The following is a 20,323-nucleotide window of genomic DNA, read 5'->3' on the forward strand; positions in this document are numbered from 1 at the left end:
GACGTAAATTCAATTAAAAATCATAAAATCAATTATCCTTGAAACAGAACGATTACTTTGCTTCACTCAAAACTTTTCCATGATGCAAGCTCCCAACTCTAAAAGCACTTTAACATTCTGAAAGAAGATGTTTGTTTATTTGTTCAATTACAAATTCTTCCAAAATTGAAAAAATTCTAGTAATTTTTCTCAAATTTGAAATTTTAAGCAGAGTTGAATTAGCCTCATCTGAAAAACTTCTTTAGTCTATCTTGAAGTACTGATGTCTAGATTTGACAGGACCAGCCACCCAATCACTGTTGACGGGACAGAGGGATAAAAAAGATAATTCTCAACGCAACTGAGTTTATAACTGGTTCCACTACTAAGTTATCCATCAGAACCCACTTTTTCTAGTAGCGGTATCTATTTACTTTAATATTTGCTCAATGCATTAAATGCAAGAAAACAAAAATCAAAATTTATAAGTTTTGTGACTTTTCCCCTTCATAATATCTTGGCTTGAATAATTATAAACGTACTTACCAATTTTTTTTACCCAGTCCAACACCACCAACCTATGCAGCACAATCTTGGACATGATTAGCAGCATCTACCACCAGGACAATGCCAATTACTTTATCTTGGAATCTCAGCACACCCTACCGCAATTTGCTGAAAAGATTTATCTCAAGCCCAAAGACATTCAGGTAAAATTTCCTGGACCTGATATTTTTTTATCAGAATAAAAGTATCTACAGCTGGCGGCTAGTGATTTGTTCTGTGATCTGTGAGGTTTTTAATCATTTAGAGATTTGTAAAACTCATTTAAAGCTTATCTTCAGTGTTTCGTTCCAATGTTTAATTCATGACAGTTCTTCATTGAAGGGGTTGTTCTTTTACATTTTTCAGAGCCTGAAAAATAATCTTCTCTTTTGATTGTTTTTATTATTTGTATAAAAACATAAGATTGTGTCTCTGAAATTTTTAAGTCTTGGATCTTGAAAATTTTTTCATTAAAGTCATTGATGCTTTTTGCAACCAAAGCTCTTCACTTTAGAATGAATAAGAGTAATGAGTTCCTGTCCAATAAATTATTATATTCATCTATTTCAGATCAAATTTTTTGAACTTTTAGAGTTCCTAGTCTTCAACCTTAATTTTGTGCCATGCAAAGAGCTTATCAGCGTCAGTATTCTTATCAAATCCCAACAGTAAGTAATCACTTAAATTTCCAGATATACATTTTAGATACTGATATTATTTGAATTATTATTATAGATGATTTGAAAACAAAACAAAACAAAAAAAAAGAAAAAGAGAAAACTGAGAAAAATACATGAAGAAAGTAAATCAAAAGGTCCTCTGCCAAAACTGTTGATAATTATTTTTATGTCTTTGGTTAGATGTTTACATAAAAAAGTGCTTGTGTTGATCCTCTTTTAGTATTTTGTAAATTACTAGTAAAAAGCCCGCAATTTCGCGGGGAAAGAACTATTTTCATTCGATATTTCCAGAATCATTTTCTTGATTAGCTTGATTATGATTAGATGCCCATTTTAATCGATGTGCTTGTCGTCGCTGCCATGCTTTATTCGGCATGATTTTAGTTTATCAGTCAGTAGATATCAATATCAATAAGTCGCAAGTCTTTACCACGCTTTACTTGGGAGTGCTTTGCACTACCTTCAATACTTCACAAATTAATATGGCGGCCGAGAATCAAAACAAATGTCAAATTAGGAATTTTTAAACTTTCACAAATCTATCAAGGTATGTTCTAGAGTTTTTAAACCGCTTTTATATGATGACAAATTGAATAAATAAATGTCTGACAAATGATCAACGGTGAAAATACAAATTGAATGAATACTGGGGATGTAGGAGCTTTCGGAATGTCTCCCCTTTACTTATGTGAGGTCAAATGCAAATCTGAAACAGATGCGAAAAATATCAAGTCCCCGAATCTGTCTACATTTGGTTTGTTCGGGCTAGAAGCTAGACAGAACCAATTGACAGTTTGCCGAAACGTTTAACTAAATATTTCCCAGGGCAATAATTATCACATCGATGGCATAAAAACGACAGTAATATCAGCAGTCATATTAGTTGATGTTGTTAATCGGTGAAACTTGTTGAAAATTTCTGTAAATCCGAATACCATCATGTGATCAAGTGAATGATATCACTATGAATGCCACGATTTGCTGAAAAATGCCAATCTGACAGTTCGTAGCAAACACCTCCCCCTCCTTGCTCAGGAATTTCTCTACTTGATGGACACCCCCCCCCCCCCCTTTTTTTTTTTTTTTTTTTCATTTCAAAACCCACACACACACATACACACACACGCACACACATAAACATACACGCAATGAGAACACACTACTACATAACAACACTGATCACTGCTAAATCAACACAACGGAAGTAAGGACTCTACTGGACAGATAGAGTTGAGGGTGTGGCCATGAGATGTTAGTGTCTTCGGTAAATTTTTTATGATATCTGTTTGACTTAACGAACTTTCAAACTGACTTTAAATTATAAAAGGAAATCAAGTTATCTGTTTATCTATCTGTAAAAAATACATTTCTATTTTTCAAATCTTTCAGTAGAGGTGTGCGCCGTATCAATTTTTTTATTGACTCAAATAAGCACAATGTTCTTCACAATGCTATATTTTTTAAAGAAAGGATTAATTCGGATTCCTGCCCCGCCCCCCTTCGCTGCTCATGAAATGTCAAGGAATATTATAAATAGTCAAAATTGAAGAAATCATTTCCTAAATATTAAAATATTCAGTGCTCATTGTTACTTATGCAAATTTGACTTGTGGTAATGAATTGAATGGGGATGGAAATCATCGGGTTGCTCAATCATTAAAATGATAGCATTGGGAAAATAAACAAATATGACTTGTAAAATGTCTAATTATGATCTTTTTCATGTTTTGAGATAAGGGATCTATCATAAGTGGCAGGATTGTTTTGTTTAGACAGTATCTTTCGGGGATGAGAAAGTAGTCACCTAAAACTATAAGGCCATTGACCACAATTTTATCACAGTCTGTAGCATAAAATATAATAAACTCTCTAATGATTACTATTTATTTTATGAATAAGACTACAGCCCATTGCAAATACATTCTTCCACATACAAATTAGACCTGATTATGCTGGGTCAACAGAAAAATATCCTGATTTGACTAAGCATTGGACCAGGTCTACTATATTATATATACGAGTCAGAAGCTTTGCTTGTGAAGCCATTGATTGACCTCATGCTTTCCCTTTTGATCTCTAAAATAATCAATATCATTATATGTCTTTAATCTATCTGCCAGTTCCCTGGAGTGCAGTATACAATGTATGAAGAGTCTCCTGCATATCCTCCGCTACCACCAAATGTACAAAGATGTGTTCAGGGAGGTGGGTATGCTAGAGGTTATGGGAACTTGTCTTCATCGATATGCAGCTCTTCTCAAGGAACAGCACAGTCAGCCAGGTAAGGTCTGAATTAGCAACTTCTTTTCCACTGAGATTTGAAATGTCTCTGATATTAAGCATTCATATTATATCTCTCTATTGATGAATAATTGTGGTTATGAAGTTGTAAACCAGGTTTTTAAATAAGACCTCTTGAGTAACATGGTCGTCTACAGATTAGTAATTCATCCAAATTTCTGTTGACGGAAACTGACAGTCAATATTTCTTGTTATTCTATGAATATGCTGCTAATCTCTATATATATATCGTAATGCTTTTTATCAGATCACATATTAGATTAAGACTGGATGGGCAAGGAGATTGAAATTGAAAAAAAAAATGATTAACGTAATGCAGAGATCACAGTTTTCTGCAGATCTGCGAAATTCCGCGGTAGTAAAATTTTCCCAAAACCCGCTCCAAAATTCGCTCCGCAGTTGTCACCGATGTCATGGTTTGTGAGTCACAAAGCGCGGAAGTCGAATCAAGCGAACCAGTGATATACCTCGTGAAAAACGAATCGAGAGAACAGTGGAAGTCACGAGTGCACTCTTCTTCTGTTGGCAAAATCCAAAAACAGATCCAATCAACCCTGTTTTATGCAGAAAGATGAAGACTGCCTTCACCTGTTATGAAAGTGAAAGGAAACTCAACCAGAGGGCAAATGAACTCAGACAAGAGGTTATGAGAAAAGCAGAACATTCCAGAGAAAACCCATGCTACCATTGCTGCTATTAGCTATGAAGAGAACCCTTAAATCTCAGCTCAGTGTTCACCACATTAACATAGCTGCAAAATACAGTAAAAAATTTGAATCAGTGACATAAATCCTGTCCTTGGACAGGAGGTGAGGGAGGGGGGGGGGGGGGGGGGGGGGAGAGAGAGAGAGGGAAGGGTAGGAGGAGATTGTAGCAATAGAAATTACACGATTTCACGGACTGGTTGTAACAGATGGATGAAATGTTCATGCTTCTGTTTTTTATAAAATTTGTATTTTAATTATTTGAAATATTCTTGGGACTGCTTTGCATTTATGAGGATGCTACAGGATCAACTGCTAACGTTCAGGGGTTGGAACTTTTTTTCACTGTGAACCCTGATAATGCTGGACTGAATAAGATTTGTTCGTTTGTGAGTTTATTTTTGATGCACTTTTTTTTATTCAGCCACAGGCCTTCAAATTAAAAACAATGAATTAACTTAAGTAAATAATAAAGGATATTGAGGCATTTTTTCATTTATTTGTGACCCATTGTCTCACAAAGGTATTATGTTGGGATGAATAAGACCAGTAAGAGTGAGTTTATATTTAAAATGTCACGAAATACAAACTTTGCATCTTTTGCTTGCTATTTAAGAGATAATATTTATTCTCCAAAATGAAGAATAGAAATAAACTCCAAGTTTCATATTTGTGGCTCTAAATTCATTTTCCTACGCCTAGAATGTCCCGATATGATACTGTTTTGAGACGGTGGGTCACATTTGTTTATTCTATATTTTTGAACTGTCTCTTTGTGGCCTGAATGGACTTCTTGTCAATGTTTAATCCTTCCAGACATGAGTTTTGTGTCAGAAGAGCAACAAGAACTTGGAATGTTGGTGATGGAGGCATTGGCTGTATTATTGTCAGGAAATAGTCAAAATGCGGGTAAGGGATGAAAAAAAATAAATGCGGTTTTGAAACTTCTTCACTACATAGTAAAAAGTTGCCATAGTCTATGGAGATTGTAAAAAATGATAAAAGTTATTAGAAAGGTGGGTAGATGGTATTAACTATTGTTATTAAATAACAAGATGTTCTTAGAAAGGTGAATAGACCAGTAAACTAAAAATATTAAAGAATGCTTAGAAATAACCTGATACAAATTGCTAAATTCAGAGTTGTAAAATGGAAAAATTCTAAATAGCATAAGTATTCTCCACTTAATCTTAGTTTTAGCAGTTGATACTGTGACAGTCACCTTATTGCTTTTTTACTAACCTATTTAGTGATTAACGTATTTTAAAGTGGACATTTTAAAAAAAATGTTGGCTCTTAAAGCTTAGTTGCACACATTTCAGAAATGGGATTTATGGTAACCATGAATTTAATATTTTAGGTGTGTTCAGAGAATGTGGTGGAGCTCGATGTGCACACAACATGGTCCCATTCCTTGCATGCCGCAGTCAGGCACTTCACATCGTACAGCAACTTGTTTTATCTCCTGGTGGTGATGATGATATGGGGACCCTGCTGGGGCTTATGCCAACTGCTGCTACCACAGACTTGGAGATAAAGACACATATATTGAAAGTAAGGATTATTTTGTTAGTTTTTGTTTACATCATCATCATCATCACCATCTTGATCATCATCATCACAATTATCTTTGTCGCCAACATAGTCATCATTCTTCTACCAAAGCATCAACCATACCATTTGTTTACTTTTACCAATATTCTAATCCCTCTTGTATAAATGTAATTCACCATGTTGATTGATACTATCATTTTATTTTGCCCTTTATCACCAGTCCTTACTCAGTGTGCTCCAGGAGTCCCACCGGACAAGAACAGTTTTCCGAAAAGTTGGGGGATTTGTCTATGTCATGTCTGTCTTGGTCTCCATGGAAGGCTGTCTAAGTGACCCACCAAAGGCACCGTGGGGTACAGGTAAATCTCCCACTGAACTAAGACTGATTTTGAATTAAATTGTGACAAGGTCAACTTTGGAATCTTATTTTTAAAGACTGTTACTTCACTTTTGTAAACTATGGAGGAGAGCCAAAATACCGTTTTTAAAATAGCTATTACAAAATCATTACCCAGATTATTAGATGTGACCCTTTATATTTGAATGACGGTATTGATAATTTTCTCAACAAAATGTTTAGAAACTGCCTTAAGCCTGGGACATCTTGCTAGTGTCTGATGTGCAAATGTAGTTTGTTTTTAACAGAAAACGGGTGTTATTATGAAACCTGAGATTATGTTTTTTTATTCCTACGTCTGTGTCAGACTTTAAAAACAACCATTGATATTAATGAGAGAGAAGCAAATTGAGATCAATAGGGATATTATATTATTTGATTTTTTAAAGATATGTTAAAATTGATTTTTTAAAGATATGTTAAAATTAATTTATCTCTTAATTGTTTAAACACCAGTTGAACGGAAAGACATATTTGCCATGTTGAGGACAGTGTTTAGTACTTTGACAGTAGCTATGAGGTATGAGCCTGCCAATGCCAAGTTTTTTGCTTCTGAGGTGAGTTTTCAAAAGCTTTATTTGTTGACGTCTTGTGTTAACTGATATTTCATTTTAAAAAAACTATGCTGTTTGTTTAGGCTCCAAGTTTCATTTGCTGTCTGTCACTCAGTTTTAGTGAATTCTGTAATCATATCGCTGTAATTTAAATTTCAAGGCATGAGAAATACTCTTTGAGAGAAGTGGAAAAATTGGAATTTTGATATTTGACGTATAAAGTGCTCAAATGAAAGCGTATGTAGATACAATTGAATTTTGTCTGTTATATTCAAAACAATAATAAAATAAAAAATTAAAAAAAAAAAAAAATTTCTTTAGGCTGATGTAAATTAATGAAATTTAATTAATGTGCCTGCAGTAATACCATATCCATATCTTTGATGCATTATTAGGTACGTTACGACAGTTTAACAGAGGCAGCTCGTCTTTTGGGTTGTTTTGCTGACACTGTTGATATTCCAGCTGCTCCAGAGGGGATCACACCATCAGAAAGCCTGGACCATTACACCTCGGTTTTCGCCCATTGTAAAGAAGAAAGGTTTGTAATAATCTCTGAAACTGACAAAGGCATTGATAAATGAAGCTCACTATCATTTTTTAAAAAAATTGTTTTAAAATTAAAAAAATATTTGAGTATTTAAAAAAAAAAAAGAATTGCCCTACCAACAGATTGTTTGCTTTTTTGACGTCACATAAAACAGAGTATGATAGTAGTTTGCTCCTTTTCTCAAATAGTTAAATTTTTCTCAAGAAAAAAAAAGAATGTTGTTGCAAGTGTTGCTAAACTTCTCTCAACAAAAATCTGGTTTCTTTATTAAAAAAACCAATTTGGACACTGAGTAGATCTTGACATGTTCAACAGAATCTGGCATCAACACCATTATTAATTTATTATCTCCAGGGCCAGTCCTTCCATCCCCAGACAACTTGTGTCAGCTATTATCATTCTAAGGTTTCTCTATGACATGGCCATGGATGCATTTGACAGGTATATTATCACACTCCTTGATCACTTTGATTCCTTTCAAACCATTATTTCTCCAATAATCAAATTGATTATGACTGCAGACACAACAATTTTCACCAAAATTTGAGCTTGAGCCTTTATATTTTGAAATATCCACTAAACGCGCTTTACAAGGGATCCCTGGCCAACAGTGACACTTAACATGTACGACACACGGAAACGAAAAGCCGTGCCTTTAGTTGTTCAGTGAACTCAACCTGACCGCATGCCTTACCACCCAGTCAGCCCCCTTCGCCTTCGTGGGGGCGTGACCTCGGGGTCATGATAACAATTACCTGTTGAATGATTGTTACTCCCAGTCATTACGCGTGTTTGTTTACTTTGTAAACCTGCTATCCCAAGTTTAATATGGTCATGAACGCAAAGAAATTTACAGAAAGAAAATATTTAGAAAATAATTGGTATTATGATATAAATTCGATTCTCATAGTGTTAGTTGAAAGGAAGTTATTGTTAATTATAAATTACTCATATTTTGAGAAATAATTAACTTACTTTTAACTTTACCCCAAATTGCAAAAAAACGACACACTCAAATGCAATAAAACTTGGTTCAACTTAAAGACAAACATTAAGAGAATTTACTTATGTCGTCTCTAAATGGACTTGTCAATCAATTCATAGTAATAGCCGTTTATATTTGGGATACCGTAATTGTTTCGTATAAGTCGCCAAAGTACACAATGAAGACAATCTTTTCTCACAGTTTGAATAACAGAAAACATAGATAATTCCAAATTCCGGGATGGTTTTAAACATTTATTTGTACAAAGCGTAAATTATGTGTATTATCTATCTGACTTTATGTGTGTATGTGTATTTATTGCAATACTGTCTGTCGGCGTGAGCGTATGTGTGTCAAGACGTAGGAGAGGGAGGTGGGGGTGGGGAGAGAGAGAGAGAGAGAGAGAGAGAGAGAGAGAGAGAGAGAGAGAGAGAGAGAGAGAGAGAGAGGAGAGAAGAGATAGAGATAAATAAAATAGATAGATAGACAGAGAGAGAGAGAGAGATAGAGATTAGAGATAAATAAAATAGAGAGAGAGAGAGAGAGAGAGAGAGAGAGAGAGAGAGAGAGAGAGAGAGAGAGAGAGAGAGAGAGAGAGAGAGAGAGAGAGACTAAAATGGGGGAAAAACATGATTCTCAGGAGAGGGAGGGAATCCAAACTCCTGCTCTATTATGTCACTTTTCTTTCAGTCAAAAGTCACATTATAATTTCAAATTGTTTAGGTGTCTCTACCTGTCTTATACGTTGTAAACTGTCCTGTATTGTTTCCTGATAATTTAGTTGGTCATTTTCTGTCGTTCTTTTCTAATCTTATCTTCTTTTCTGGTACATGAGACTGTAAGTCAGGGGAAACTTGAAGAAGACTGGTTGTCATTATAACATTGTCTACTGTGATTTCTGTGGAGTGTGATGAATGTGTGTCTTGCGTTGTGTCTAAGGTTTGAATGTCACTTGACTGCCTATCTTTAATGCAGCCGACTCGTATGTTTGTAAATGTTTTACACACATGGCACATTGTAATGTCACTGGGGACAAAATCTGTCCACAAATGCTGACTGTTTTTTACAATAGTCCGGGAGTTTATTAAAAACTCTTCTCCTTTATATACTTTCATCTTTTTGATTCTTTTTACACATTTGTAACATATCACTTTTGAATGTTTGTTTCTAAGTCTTTTCCAATATCAATATCAAATAACAAAAGTATTTCACATTTGAAATCATTACACAGTAATCTTTAGCGGTTACGGTTTTTTTCTTTTTGAGTGAGTGCTGTATAGCCACATACACTACAAAGTTCATTTAAAGATTTCATGTGGGTCTCTAAAGTGTGATCCGTTTTCCTGTAACTGTATGTGCATTGCAAGAAAAAAAAAATATTATAAAAGATTTAAAGACAAGTCCATTAAACGGTTTTAATCATTAAAAAGCCCAGAGAATGTTAGATGCGCCGATACAACTTTTTAAAAAATTGGTAGTGTCAAAAGTTTTATATTAATTTTTTAAAAAAATAAATAGCTCCTGTAATTGATTTTATTCATTGAGTTTTTCAGATGTAAATAACTAAAGAACTAATCACAGCAGAATAATGAAACCCAGACACAAATATCAAACGAGAAAAATGCAGTTATATCCGAGCTTTGAAAAATATGTTGTGAATTTAAAAGAGGAGTAGCAGTAGACTGAAAACAGGAAATGCCGTTACTCAATTTATATGTTTTTGGAACGTAATGCATTGTATGCAGCTTTACCTGCAGGATTTACCGCTTGACCCTGAGGTCAACCTGACCTAAACCGTGAGTAAAGGCTCGCTCAGGCACGTAATTCGTGGGTGTGGACAAGAGCATGACGCCTGTTAGGCAATATTACACTTTTTCCCAGACAAGAGACAACGCTCCACTGGAGCAGTCAGTTACAATGTTGTAACTAGGATTCCAACAAAACAGTCACACCACTTTTATCGCTCTCTTGATAAATGAAGCTCATTATTATTTTTGTTAAATTTGTTTTAAAATTAAAAATATTTGAGTATATTAAAAAAAAAAGAATTGACCTACCAACAGATTGTTTGCTTTTTTGACGTCACATAAAACAGAATTTGATAGTAATTTGCTCCTTTTCTCAAATAGTTAAATTTTTCTCAAGAAAAAATAAAGATGTGGTATCAAGTGAAGAGTATAAGCAAACACTGCTGATAAATGTTAAAGCCATTCAGAATATCATCATCACCATGAGTCTTTTTTTAATTCTTCATGGAACAGAAGGCACCAACAAAATTCTTCTTGATATCCTTATATTGAGCCAGCTATTTCAATTCATAACAGATCTTGCCAACTTCTTTCATCTCTTCACCACCATCTAATTTTTGCTATTTGTATGCATCAACATGTCATCTAAAAAAATAGCTGCCTAAACTGAAAAATGGATACATTGCTTTGTTTCTATCAAGTCGAGTGAACTGACCAATTTGGTTGTTGGATGTTTTGAAAGTAATATTTTTTCCCATGATCTTGGAAACTTTGAACACATCTCACAGCATGGTTAATGAGTTAAACAGGCTCGAAAAAATAAAGATTGACCCAGTTTTACACAATTGATAACCGTTACACAAATACGGTACTAGATGTTGAGCTAACTTTTTTTCTTTCTTTTGATAACAATTTTTAAAACAATTAATTCTTATGGATTGTTACGAATGGACTTTGTAATGATCATCCCAATTCACATTAGCCAGTTCCAAAGATTAAAAAAAATAACCTATATCAAATTGCAATAATTCTTTTTCAGACCCAGCCAAACCAAAGTAGAAACAGACTCTCCAAGTCTTAGAAAGCATACATCTGTGATAGAGGACAGTTCTGGTGTTCTCATTTCTTCCTCCCCCACAACCTCAAACACCCCTTCCCCATCTCCTTCTCCTTTTGCCATGCGTCCCAAGAGTGGAAGTACAGGCAGTTTGTCCCAGCATCTCAAATCAGATCCTCTTCTCATCCACTCGGGTGCAGTTTTGTCAATATTCCATCTTCTTCCTGCTCTGGAAGCGCCAAATGCACAACAGGTATAATGATAATAACTATAATTCACTTGTATGTCTACCATTACCGTTTTGTTTGATGCTTTTATAATTATATGGCAAATTATAAGTGAACCAGAAGCTAAGTGTCCAAGAGGACGTCACATTTGGTTATTATGGAGAAAAGAAATAAGTAGAAAAAATGTAAAAGAAGAGGGTAATTTAAGGAGCTGGCCAAGTTTTCTTTCTGATATGTAATGTGAATTTGAATCTCATCATCGCCAGATTTTTTTTTTTTTTTTTTACTTCATGGTATCCATTGTGCATGTTTTAGCTTATATGTCAAGTAAGTGATGTAATCAGATGTCATGGAGTAAATCAATAATTACAACAGTAACCATTAGGAAATCCTGTATCTTATGAGATTTTTCTATTATTTTCTTTTTTATTATTCAATTGCCTTATTTTGAGTCACATCTGAATGATTAAAATGCAGGCAAAAGTAATCTTAAAATTTTAAAGATTCATTTTAAAGATATTTGTAATGATACTAATATTTGTCAATATAGTTTTGAAAGCTGTAGTCTTGTGCATTACAATGAAGATCAGATATTGATTCTAGTGATTAAATGCTGTTATTTCAAATCTCCAGGCTTCATTAGATCTCAAAGTGTTCATCGCTGATCTCCTGAAATCATTACTGAGGAATGAGCGCAATCAACAAATCATGTGTGAGGCAAGATTTCCTCATGAGTTGTTAAGCCATGGCAGTGCTCCATTAGCTGATGAAAGTCACCCACTTCACAGTCACCTGCAGCACATGTTTGAACGTTTGGCATCACAGTCACTTACATCCCGTGATCTAAGGTTTGTGAAATACTATTGCTGGGATTTTTTACCATTACGACTTTTAACATGACAAATAATAGATATGACCTAAAAAGTCAAAGATCTTAAGTTTGAAAATTAAAATCAAAATAATTTTATTGTTTAGTTGATAAAGCAAACTGATAGACTTTATTATTTTTTTTTACTCAAGTCGCTCGATCAATTAAATTGGATTACTCAAAATAAGTGAAAGAAATAAAACTCAAAATTGTTTTGGATATGTGGGGAATGATAAAGTATTGACCATCTAAGGCGTGCAAGAGTGGTTCATTTGACCATCTAAGGAGTGCAAGAGTGGTTCATTTATCTTCAATTATGAAGCTGTGACAGGATGGGATGGGATTGGATTGGAGTGATATTATTACTGAACAGATTCAAAATTGATTAATTACAAGATCTCTTGCTGCAGGCATATCTGCTGCATTCTTTGACACATTTTAAAAAGTTATCCGTGTGTATTTGTTTTGTTTTAGGGACTTTTTGAGGTTAGGGTCCCCTCTCAGCTGTAGATCAGTGAAGTCTGAGTACATGGAACTAGAGTCATTAGCATTTGTTGACTTTGATGGTATGTGTTCTTCCCTTGGACTGGATGAAAAACCTGCAACATTGGAGACAGAAGAGAAACTGAAATCTGCTGGTAAGAAAGGTGTTTAGTTTCTTTTAGAATTGTGTAATTAAATTTTATTAAATTCATTATACAGTCCAAGCTGGTATTGGGGACGCTGCTTATTAGAGGAACGATTCCTTGTGAACGGAATTTTTTCTATATAAAAAGTTATACTCTTTCCAATTCCCAACTGCTTAATTGGGACGGCCCACCACTTAATGGGGACGAAATTTGACAATGATCGTCCCCATAAAAGAGAATTATATTTAAAAAAAAAAAAAAATATATATATATATATATATATATATATATATATATATATATATATATATATATATATATATATATATATATATATATATATATATATATATATATATATATATAAAAATGTCTCAATTGATGAATCATTTTTTTCAAGTGTTTTTAAATTTCACTTTGAATTATTTATTTATTTATTTAAGAATATTTATATATATTTATAATTGCCATACTATTTTTTAAAGCATCTTTTATTTTATTTTTATTATGAATTATAATTTAATTGTCTATGAACACATCATTTTGCAAATATTCATTGTCTAAATGAGATACTTGAGAAGAGGTGATGTTTTCTTTTTTTCCTTTTTTTTTTTCCATTCATTTTACAACCTTTAGGAGGAACAGTTCCTCTTACCCGTGTGAAGTGTTTGGTATCCATGACAACACCAAGAGATAGTCGTATGCACGGGTCAACAGTCACCCCAGCCTTTGTGGAGTTTGACATGAGTGCAGAAGGGTTCTCCTGCTTGTATCTGCCCAGCATTGCCCCTCAGGGACCCCCGGCACCCTCTGTGGTTGGAGGTGTAGTTGGCACTGCTGAACCTGCTGTCATTGGTGGCATTGGCACAGGTAGGAGGAATGAGATTTTGTTTATTTGAAAGGGCTTGAAATTTAGTTAAAAGCTGTCTGCTGGTTAAGCAGATTTCGAAGATAGGAAGGTGAAGATTCTGGGTAAATGTTTTTGATATGCGTAGGCATTAGCAGTGGTCCCTTCCTGTGACAGTGATATATATTTTTTTTAAAATCAACTTTGTTAGGCTGTTGAAGAATTGAAGAATTCATATAAATAGGTTATAAATAACAGTGTAAAGGTATTTTTTTCTGATTCATTTATTTATGTATTAACTCTAATTACCTTCTTTTCAAATGTTGATTGATGATAACAATAAAACAATTTGTTTAAATTTTGAAAACATCAACATTGGTGCAGTGAATAAAAAAGTAAACAAAGGTATAATCAAATTTTCAGGTTTTATTCAGAGCTGCCAAATATACGCCAAAAAGACATTATTACGGGTTAAAAATCAAATTACGTGTTTATGCTTTTTTGTTCGACATTACGCCTTTACATCTTCATCAAGGTCGCGTGGGTGATTTAAGCAATTTTTCTTCGTCCCAAATCTTGTCTCACTGAAAATGGAAGAAAGCTGCATTTTCATTCCACTTCCGGCTCATCTTGTTTTCAGAAGCCTAAACCGGAAGCATTATTTGGGCATAGTAGCCTTTACCAAATTTATTGTGGAGAGGAATCTTCCAATAGCGATTGCAGATGATTGTGGTGATATTTTTTAATGATTAATGCCTTTGTTTGCACATTTACACTTCTCCTTTCAAAATTACACCTTTTTTCATTCAAAATTACACTTTTTCTTCAGTTAGGGTTGGCAGCGCTGTTTATTAATATCTTGTGGGCCATTGATATTTCCCTAATATGAGTGACAGGATTCCCCTTAGGGTTGAGGTTGAGGAACATTGATTTCTGATGGTTACCGCATCAGTCCGTACCCTTGTCATTTCTTTTATCTTCTCATGTCAATTGCTCTTTCCATCTGACTATGTGTCCTTGTTCTGGAATCAGGCCATTTGGGCTAGCCTGGAGTCTTTACTGAGAAGGAAACAGATGGATTTATGGGTAAAAGATATTTTTTATTTGAAAATCATCTCACTATATTATATCAACAGGTAGTGATAACGATTTTTTAACCATCTCAATGAATCTGCTTTTTCCAGGATCTTGTGTTAGTGTGGAGGTGGAACTTTTTTGATGGTGTCTAATTCGATACATACATAGCTGTTTCTGAAATCGACTTCTTGTCTTTGAAATTTGGTCTCCCTTTGTCCCACTATTTCTAGTATGTTTTGAGGTGCAGACCTGTAATTTTTAAACTTTCCCATCATCTTATTTGATTGTCACCGGATTGACCTTTAAGTTTTGCAAGAAATGTAAAACATTAAAAACAAACAAACATGTCCCTGATTTCAGTACAAAATACAAAGCAGCTATTTTATTACATTTGAGTATGATTATCTTCATCATTCATCATCAAGTATGTAAGTAATTAAAAAGTATGCATGTGATGATCTATTCTCAATGTCCTTTCCAGGAGAGAGAGTGTTCCCACCCCAGTCAGGTTTGACTTATTCCACCTGGTTCTGTGTGGACAAGTTTAGCTCGTCTTCCTCTGATGCCCATCCAGTACGCCTGCTGACCATAGTCAGAAATCTTCAAGGTCGTGAGGAAAATTTAATCTGCCTGAGTGTCTCACTGGTGTCAAAGGACAGGGCTCTAGTCATCACTACTCAGGAAAATTATATGCCTGGTGCTGGTATGAGCTAACTTTTATCATACATTCACTCTCTCTCTCTCTCTCTCTCTCTCTCTCTCTCTCTCTCTCTCTCTCTCTCTCTCTCTCTCTCTCTCTCTCTCTCTCTCTCTCTCTCTCTCTCTCTCTCAATATATTTTATCTCCATTCACGATATACGCTCATACTATATTCCTTACTAAGGAATAAGGGAAGTATAAATAAGAATTTATTGGATAGTCATTGCCATGTTATAAGGACTCCAATTATACATTAAATATTACATTTTCCCATGTTAATTGTGTGAGTTGATGAAAAATTTTAATTAAATTTTTTTTTATTGCCTGTCACTGTGTCATGTTGTGGTATAATACTATTTGCAGGAAGTGGTAACGAGACAGAGCAGGAACCGGTTCTCAGCGATAATACAGTCAGATTCTGGTGCCCTGAACTCACACAAGAAGGCCTTTGGCACCATATGGTCATCATGCTACACCGGGCAGGCATTATGAAAAACAGCAATATCAGTCTCTTTGTGGACGGGGAGCTCTTGCCCCAGCAAAAAGTATATTATTATTATTATTATTATTGTTGTTGTTGTTGTTGTTGTTGTTGTTATTGTTATTATTATTATTATTATTATTATTATTATTATTATTATTTATTATATTATTATTTTGATTATTATTTATTTATTTATTTTTTATTCATATACTTAAAATGAATTTTAAAATAATTGTCATTAAAATATAATTTATTCAAAAGTTTATGACCAAAATTTTTTACAAGAAAGGAAGTTTATTGCATGTTAATAATTACCATCACTAAATGGTAATAATGATAATAATAATAATAATAATAATAATAATAATAATAATAATAATAATAATAATAATAATAATAATAATAATAATTAATAATAATGGTGGTAATTATAATAATAATAATAATAATAATAATAATAATAATAATAATAATAATAATAATAATAATTTAAATTAATTTATTTAAAAAAAATTATTTCATGCAATATTTACTTTTGTTTTTTTTTTTAATTTTGTTTTTAATTCAAGTTACACTACATTTCCCCCAATCTTGGTGGTGGAGGTACAGCCAGTCCTACTGCATTCACATCAGTCTTTGCCTATATCGGCACCCCACCTCAGTTGAGACGTCAGTCCCGTTTGTTATGGAGACAGGGTCCCTGTCTCATGTTAGAGGATGCTGTGTCACCAGCCACAGTCAAAAGTCTGTTTGATTTGGGACCCACCTATGTGGGAAGTTTGCAGGCACCCTTGTCTGGCAAGTACAATCGAGTCTTTTAATTTCTTTCTTCTTTTTCTCTGTATTTTCATGAATTGCTTATATCAGGTGACCCAATAACAGTCATCACCCTTTGGAGGGATACATCTCTAAACGTTATCAAATTTTTTTTCAAAATCTGTTTTCAGGGCTTGATAAATCCACAATCCTACTATTTTGTGTGTCAGAATAGAGTTCTGTACCTTGTAAATGCTCTACATACTGACGTTTTCAAGTAAGACAACCCAAAAAATAAAGTATCCCAATTTGTGTCACAAAACAAAGAAGAGCATCTCTTTATAAAGAAAAGTGTTGGTGAGGAAATCTAATCATCCACGAATTCTTATCTAAAGTGAATCCATTGAAAGGAAAATTGGTAGTGGTTGACCAAAGACTATTCAGCATTGCAACATAACATTGATAGGGTGGAATAAGATATTATTTCTTAAGAAAATAAACCAGGAATGCACAATTCACAGAATACAATTAAGTCCAATCTGAAAATTAGCAAATCATAGGTGAAATGTATTATAAAAACAAACGTCAAACTTAAAGCTTTGAAATGTCGGTATGGACTTTTAAAAAAGAAATGGACTTCGAAACAGTCTCTCGCAATATTTTTGGGGGGAAATTGTAGGATTATTGATCTGTCAAGTCTTGATAATAGAAACTATTCCTATTTATTTTGGATGATGGACTCTGAAATGGAAAGTATTTAATATGTCTGCAATTCTGATTCTCAAGTTCATATTGGTTTCACCGATTATTTGCAAAATAGATTGAAGGTTACACTTTTAGGAAATTTTGTATTGGTTTTTTTAATGTTTATTCATTTGTGCAACTTTTCAGATGAGGGGGAGGCGAGCGGCCCCTACATTGCAGAGGAAAAAGTGATGTTTGGAGTATTTGCTCATGCTCTGTCTCAGATGACTGTGGCTAAAATCAGGAAGGTGTATAACAAAGTGGATAGCAAGACAATTGCCAAACAGGTTGGTATATATATATATATATATATATATATATATATGTTGGTGGATTGGCTAATATCAATTATAAAAAATAAACTTTTATGCATTTTTTTCTGTCATAATAGAATATTTTGATAACAGAGTCAAATGAAAAGGAAGGGAGTTGAGATTCAAGGAGAGGAAAAGGGATAACATATTAACATTTTAATCCTTTGTATTTTTCTTTTTCTACAGTTGGCGATGTCTGCTCATGAGAATGCCACTCCAATCCGAATCCTCCACAACTCTGCTGCTCATCTGGCAGGTCCAGCTCGCTGTTTAGGGGCTGTTCTTATGGGTTATCTAGGTAAGAATTCCCACCTTAGAAATCTTCTAACATGTCTAGAAAAGGATGTTATAATATACCTTTTTTTTTTTAGGTAGAAAAGGATTCCATAGACTACCTGTTTGAGACATGATTTGCTAATGTAGATAACTAACACAATATATAAGTTATATTACAATTTGTACAGCTATTTGGTTTAGTGGCATGACACTCGCCTTCGGATTGGAACGTCCTGGTTTCGAGTCCCGAGCGGCGCATAGTTGAGTCCTTGGAAAAGACCCTTTACTCACATTCTCTCACCATCCTCAGGTGTAAAATGCGTACCTGGCCATTAACAGCATTGTCTCTATCCGAAAAAAAATTGCAATATCGCCTATCATGTCTTGTTTTACATGTAAAGTGTTTCTGTTGGCTAGAGACCCCATATAAAGTGCTTTGAGCACATTTAGTGGATATTGTGCTAAATAAAAAAGCTCAAGTCACAATTTACTGATAGGTTTTTATATACTTATGTTACTTGAATAAAGATGATCCAGATGAATTGATCAAATATGTCATATTTTGTTGCTTCCCATAATTTTTTGTTAATGCAGTTATCTTCCAAGTTTTCTTTTTTCTTTTTTAAAATAATGGTTTCTTCCAAATTCTGTAATAAATATAATATGCAAAACAACTAAATGACAAATTTCTGTATCTCTCTTGTTTAAAAATAGATTTTGACATAAATGTTTTGCCCATGGTTTGTGGTGATCTATCTTTGTGCTTCCAGACAAATTTAGTCCTCATTTCATAAATTCTATTTGAATTTCTATACCGTTCACTGTCTTTTTTTGGGGGGTAGATTTCCTTAAATCTGTTACTAGAAGTTTGCATGTCTTGAACAGGGCAAATGTTTAGAATAGTGAGTAGGCGAGATAACATTGTGGAAAAAATCAATTAAACATGTGTTGTTAAGGAACGGAGACAAAAATATTGAAAATTATTTGAGTTGAAGATGTTCCAGAACATGATTAAGCATTTCTTTGATTTGATTTTTGTTTATTATTGATTAATTGATTTATTTTATTCATTTATTTTTATCTATTTATTTATATGTCTCTGATTTTAAATAGGATTCATTTACTTTACATTATCTTGATAAAGGAGTGAGAACTTTCTGTCCCCGGCCGGTTGCTCGAATGCTGGAAAATGTTGGAGGAACCTCTGCTCTACTGGGTTTGATTGCCATGGCCAAAGATGTTGAGAGTTTATATGCAGCAGTAAAGGCTTTGGTGTGTGTAGTGAGAAGTCACAAGTCTGCTATGTGGGATATGGCAAGGCTGCAGGGATACCAGGTAAGAGAGACCTTTGTATTATTAGAAAAATTCTGAATTTATGGATTATTGTTGTTGTTTTTATTTTGCTTATTTTAATAGAAAGAACAATTACACCGAAAGTCAAAATCAGTTTTAAAAACTTTTTTTCATTTATTTTGAAGAAAAATAAAGTTTAAGGCTAAAGCTAGATTTCAAAGAAAAGTTACAAGGAAACATTATGACTTCTATGAAACTCGCTGCTGGATCACATTTTTCAAGTTTAATAGTTTAACTCTTTAAGATTCAACCCGACAAAAACCGACACCGGCATAATATTCATGGGCGGGGTAGTCAAGACTGGCCTCAGTAAGTAAAATCCAATCGTTGTGAAGGAAATGACAGGCCCTGTCACTGCCGCAGGGTGTTTTCAGCTTTGATTTTTATAAATTTGCCGACAGAAAAGAAAATACGTTTCAGAAATTGCGATTTAAATCCTATTTTATTTGCGGGTGAAAATCATTGACATTGCACTTTGTTTGGTAAAAATCGGTAAAAAATTACGACCTTGGTGATGAAAAATGACTTTGAAGACAATTATTGTAAACTTTTAAAAATATTATGAATAATTTATAACTCCCTTATTTGTGGGTCGATTTTGTCATTCGAGGTATCGATTTTATTGTAATAAAGAGATAGGAACTTCAGAGTTATTTTTTCTGATGCGAAATTATTTCTTTGTAATTTTAGCACTAAGAAAAATAGTCGGTAAATAAATTTGTTACACCTCTTTGATAGACCGCCGGGGTCCGTTCGTGTAGAATTGTGAATCAAGCGTCTCAAAGTCTTCGACCAATCACAGGCTATCTATCCAGCTGGCCGAAACAAAGACGCTTCTCCCCGTCGATGTATTACGCTATTGTTATGCAAGGAATATAACACCTTATTGAGTAGGCCTAAAAGCTAAAATCTAAAAGTAAAAAATATAATTCCGAGGAATTTGAAAGTCACATTACTGAAATCAGCTTGAAAAAAGAAGTACACTGGTCTTTGT

General features: G+C 33.8%; 1 protein-coding gene across 2 annotated transcripts in view; it reads left to right on the plus strand.

Annotated features, from left to right (window-relative positions):
- Window positions 1-20,323, plus strand: part of LOC144972914 (WD repeat and FYVE domain-containing protein 3-like) — a 92,920-nt gene that overhangs the window by 24,837 nt on the left and 47,760 nt on the right. For both annotated transcript variants that reach the window (XM_078914717.1, XM_078914718.1), the window contains 19 exons: window positions 543-689; window positions 1,096-1,193; window positions 3,326-3,486; window positions 5,027-5,119; window positions 5,571-5,764; window positions 5,985-6,123; window positions 6,618-6,718; window positions 7,111-7,256; window positions 7,620-7,706; window positions 11,038-11,308; window positions 11,916-12,130; window positions 12,625-12,788; window positions 13,416-13,649; window positions 15,185-15,406; window positions 15,766-15,947; window positions 16,456-16,684; window positions 17,534-17,673; window positions 17,887-17,998; window positions 19,121-19,311. In XM_078914717.1, coding sequence (XP_078770843.1) covers window positions 543-689; window positions 1,096-1,193; window positions 3,326-3,486; window positions 5,027-5,119; window positions 5,571-5,764; window positions 5,985-6,123; window positions 6,618-6,718; window positions 7,111-7,256; window positions 7,620-7,706; window positions 11,038-11,308; window positions 11,916-12,130; window positions 12,625-12,788; window positions 13,416-13,649; window positions 15,185-15,406; window positions 15,766-15,947; window positions 16,456-16,684; window positions 17,534-17,673; window positions 17,887-17,998; window positions 19,121-19,311 — 3,126 coding nt within the window. The remainder of the gene's footprint in view (window positions 1-542; window positions 690-1,095; window positions 1,194-3,325; window positions 3,487-5,026; window positions 5,120-5,570; window positions 5,765-5,984; window positions 6,124-6,617; window positions 6,719-7,110; window positions 7,257-7,619; window positions 7,707-11,037; window positions 11,309-11,915; window positions 12,131-12,624; window positions 12,789-13,415; window positions 13,650-15,184; window positions 15,407-15,765; window positions 15,948-16,455; window positions 16,685-17,533; window positions 17,674-17,886; window positions 17,999-19,120; window positions 19,312-20,323) is intronic.

The sequence above is a fragment of the Berghia stephanieae genome, chromosome 5 (assembly GCF_034508935.2).
Source record: "Berghia stephanieae isolate SIO BIC M18660-M18661 chromosome 5, UCSD_Bste_1.3, whole genome shotgun sequence".
Lineage (NCBI taxonomy): Eukaryota > Metazoa > Mollusca > Gastropoda > Nudibranchia > Aeolidiidae > Berghia > Berghia stephanieae.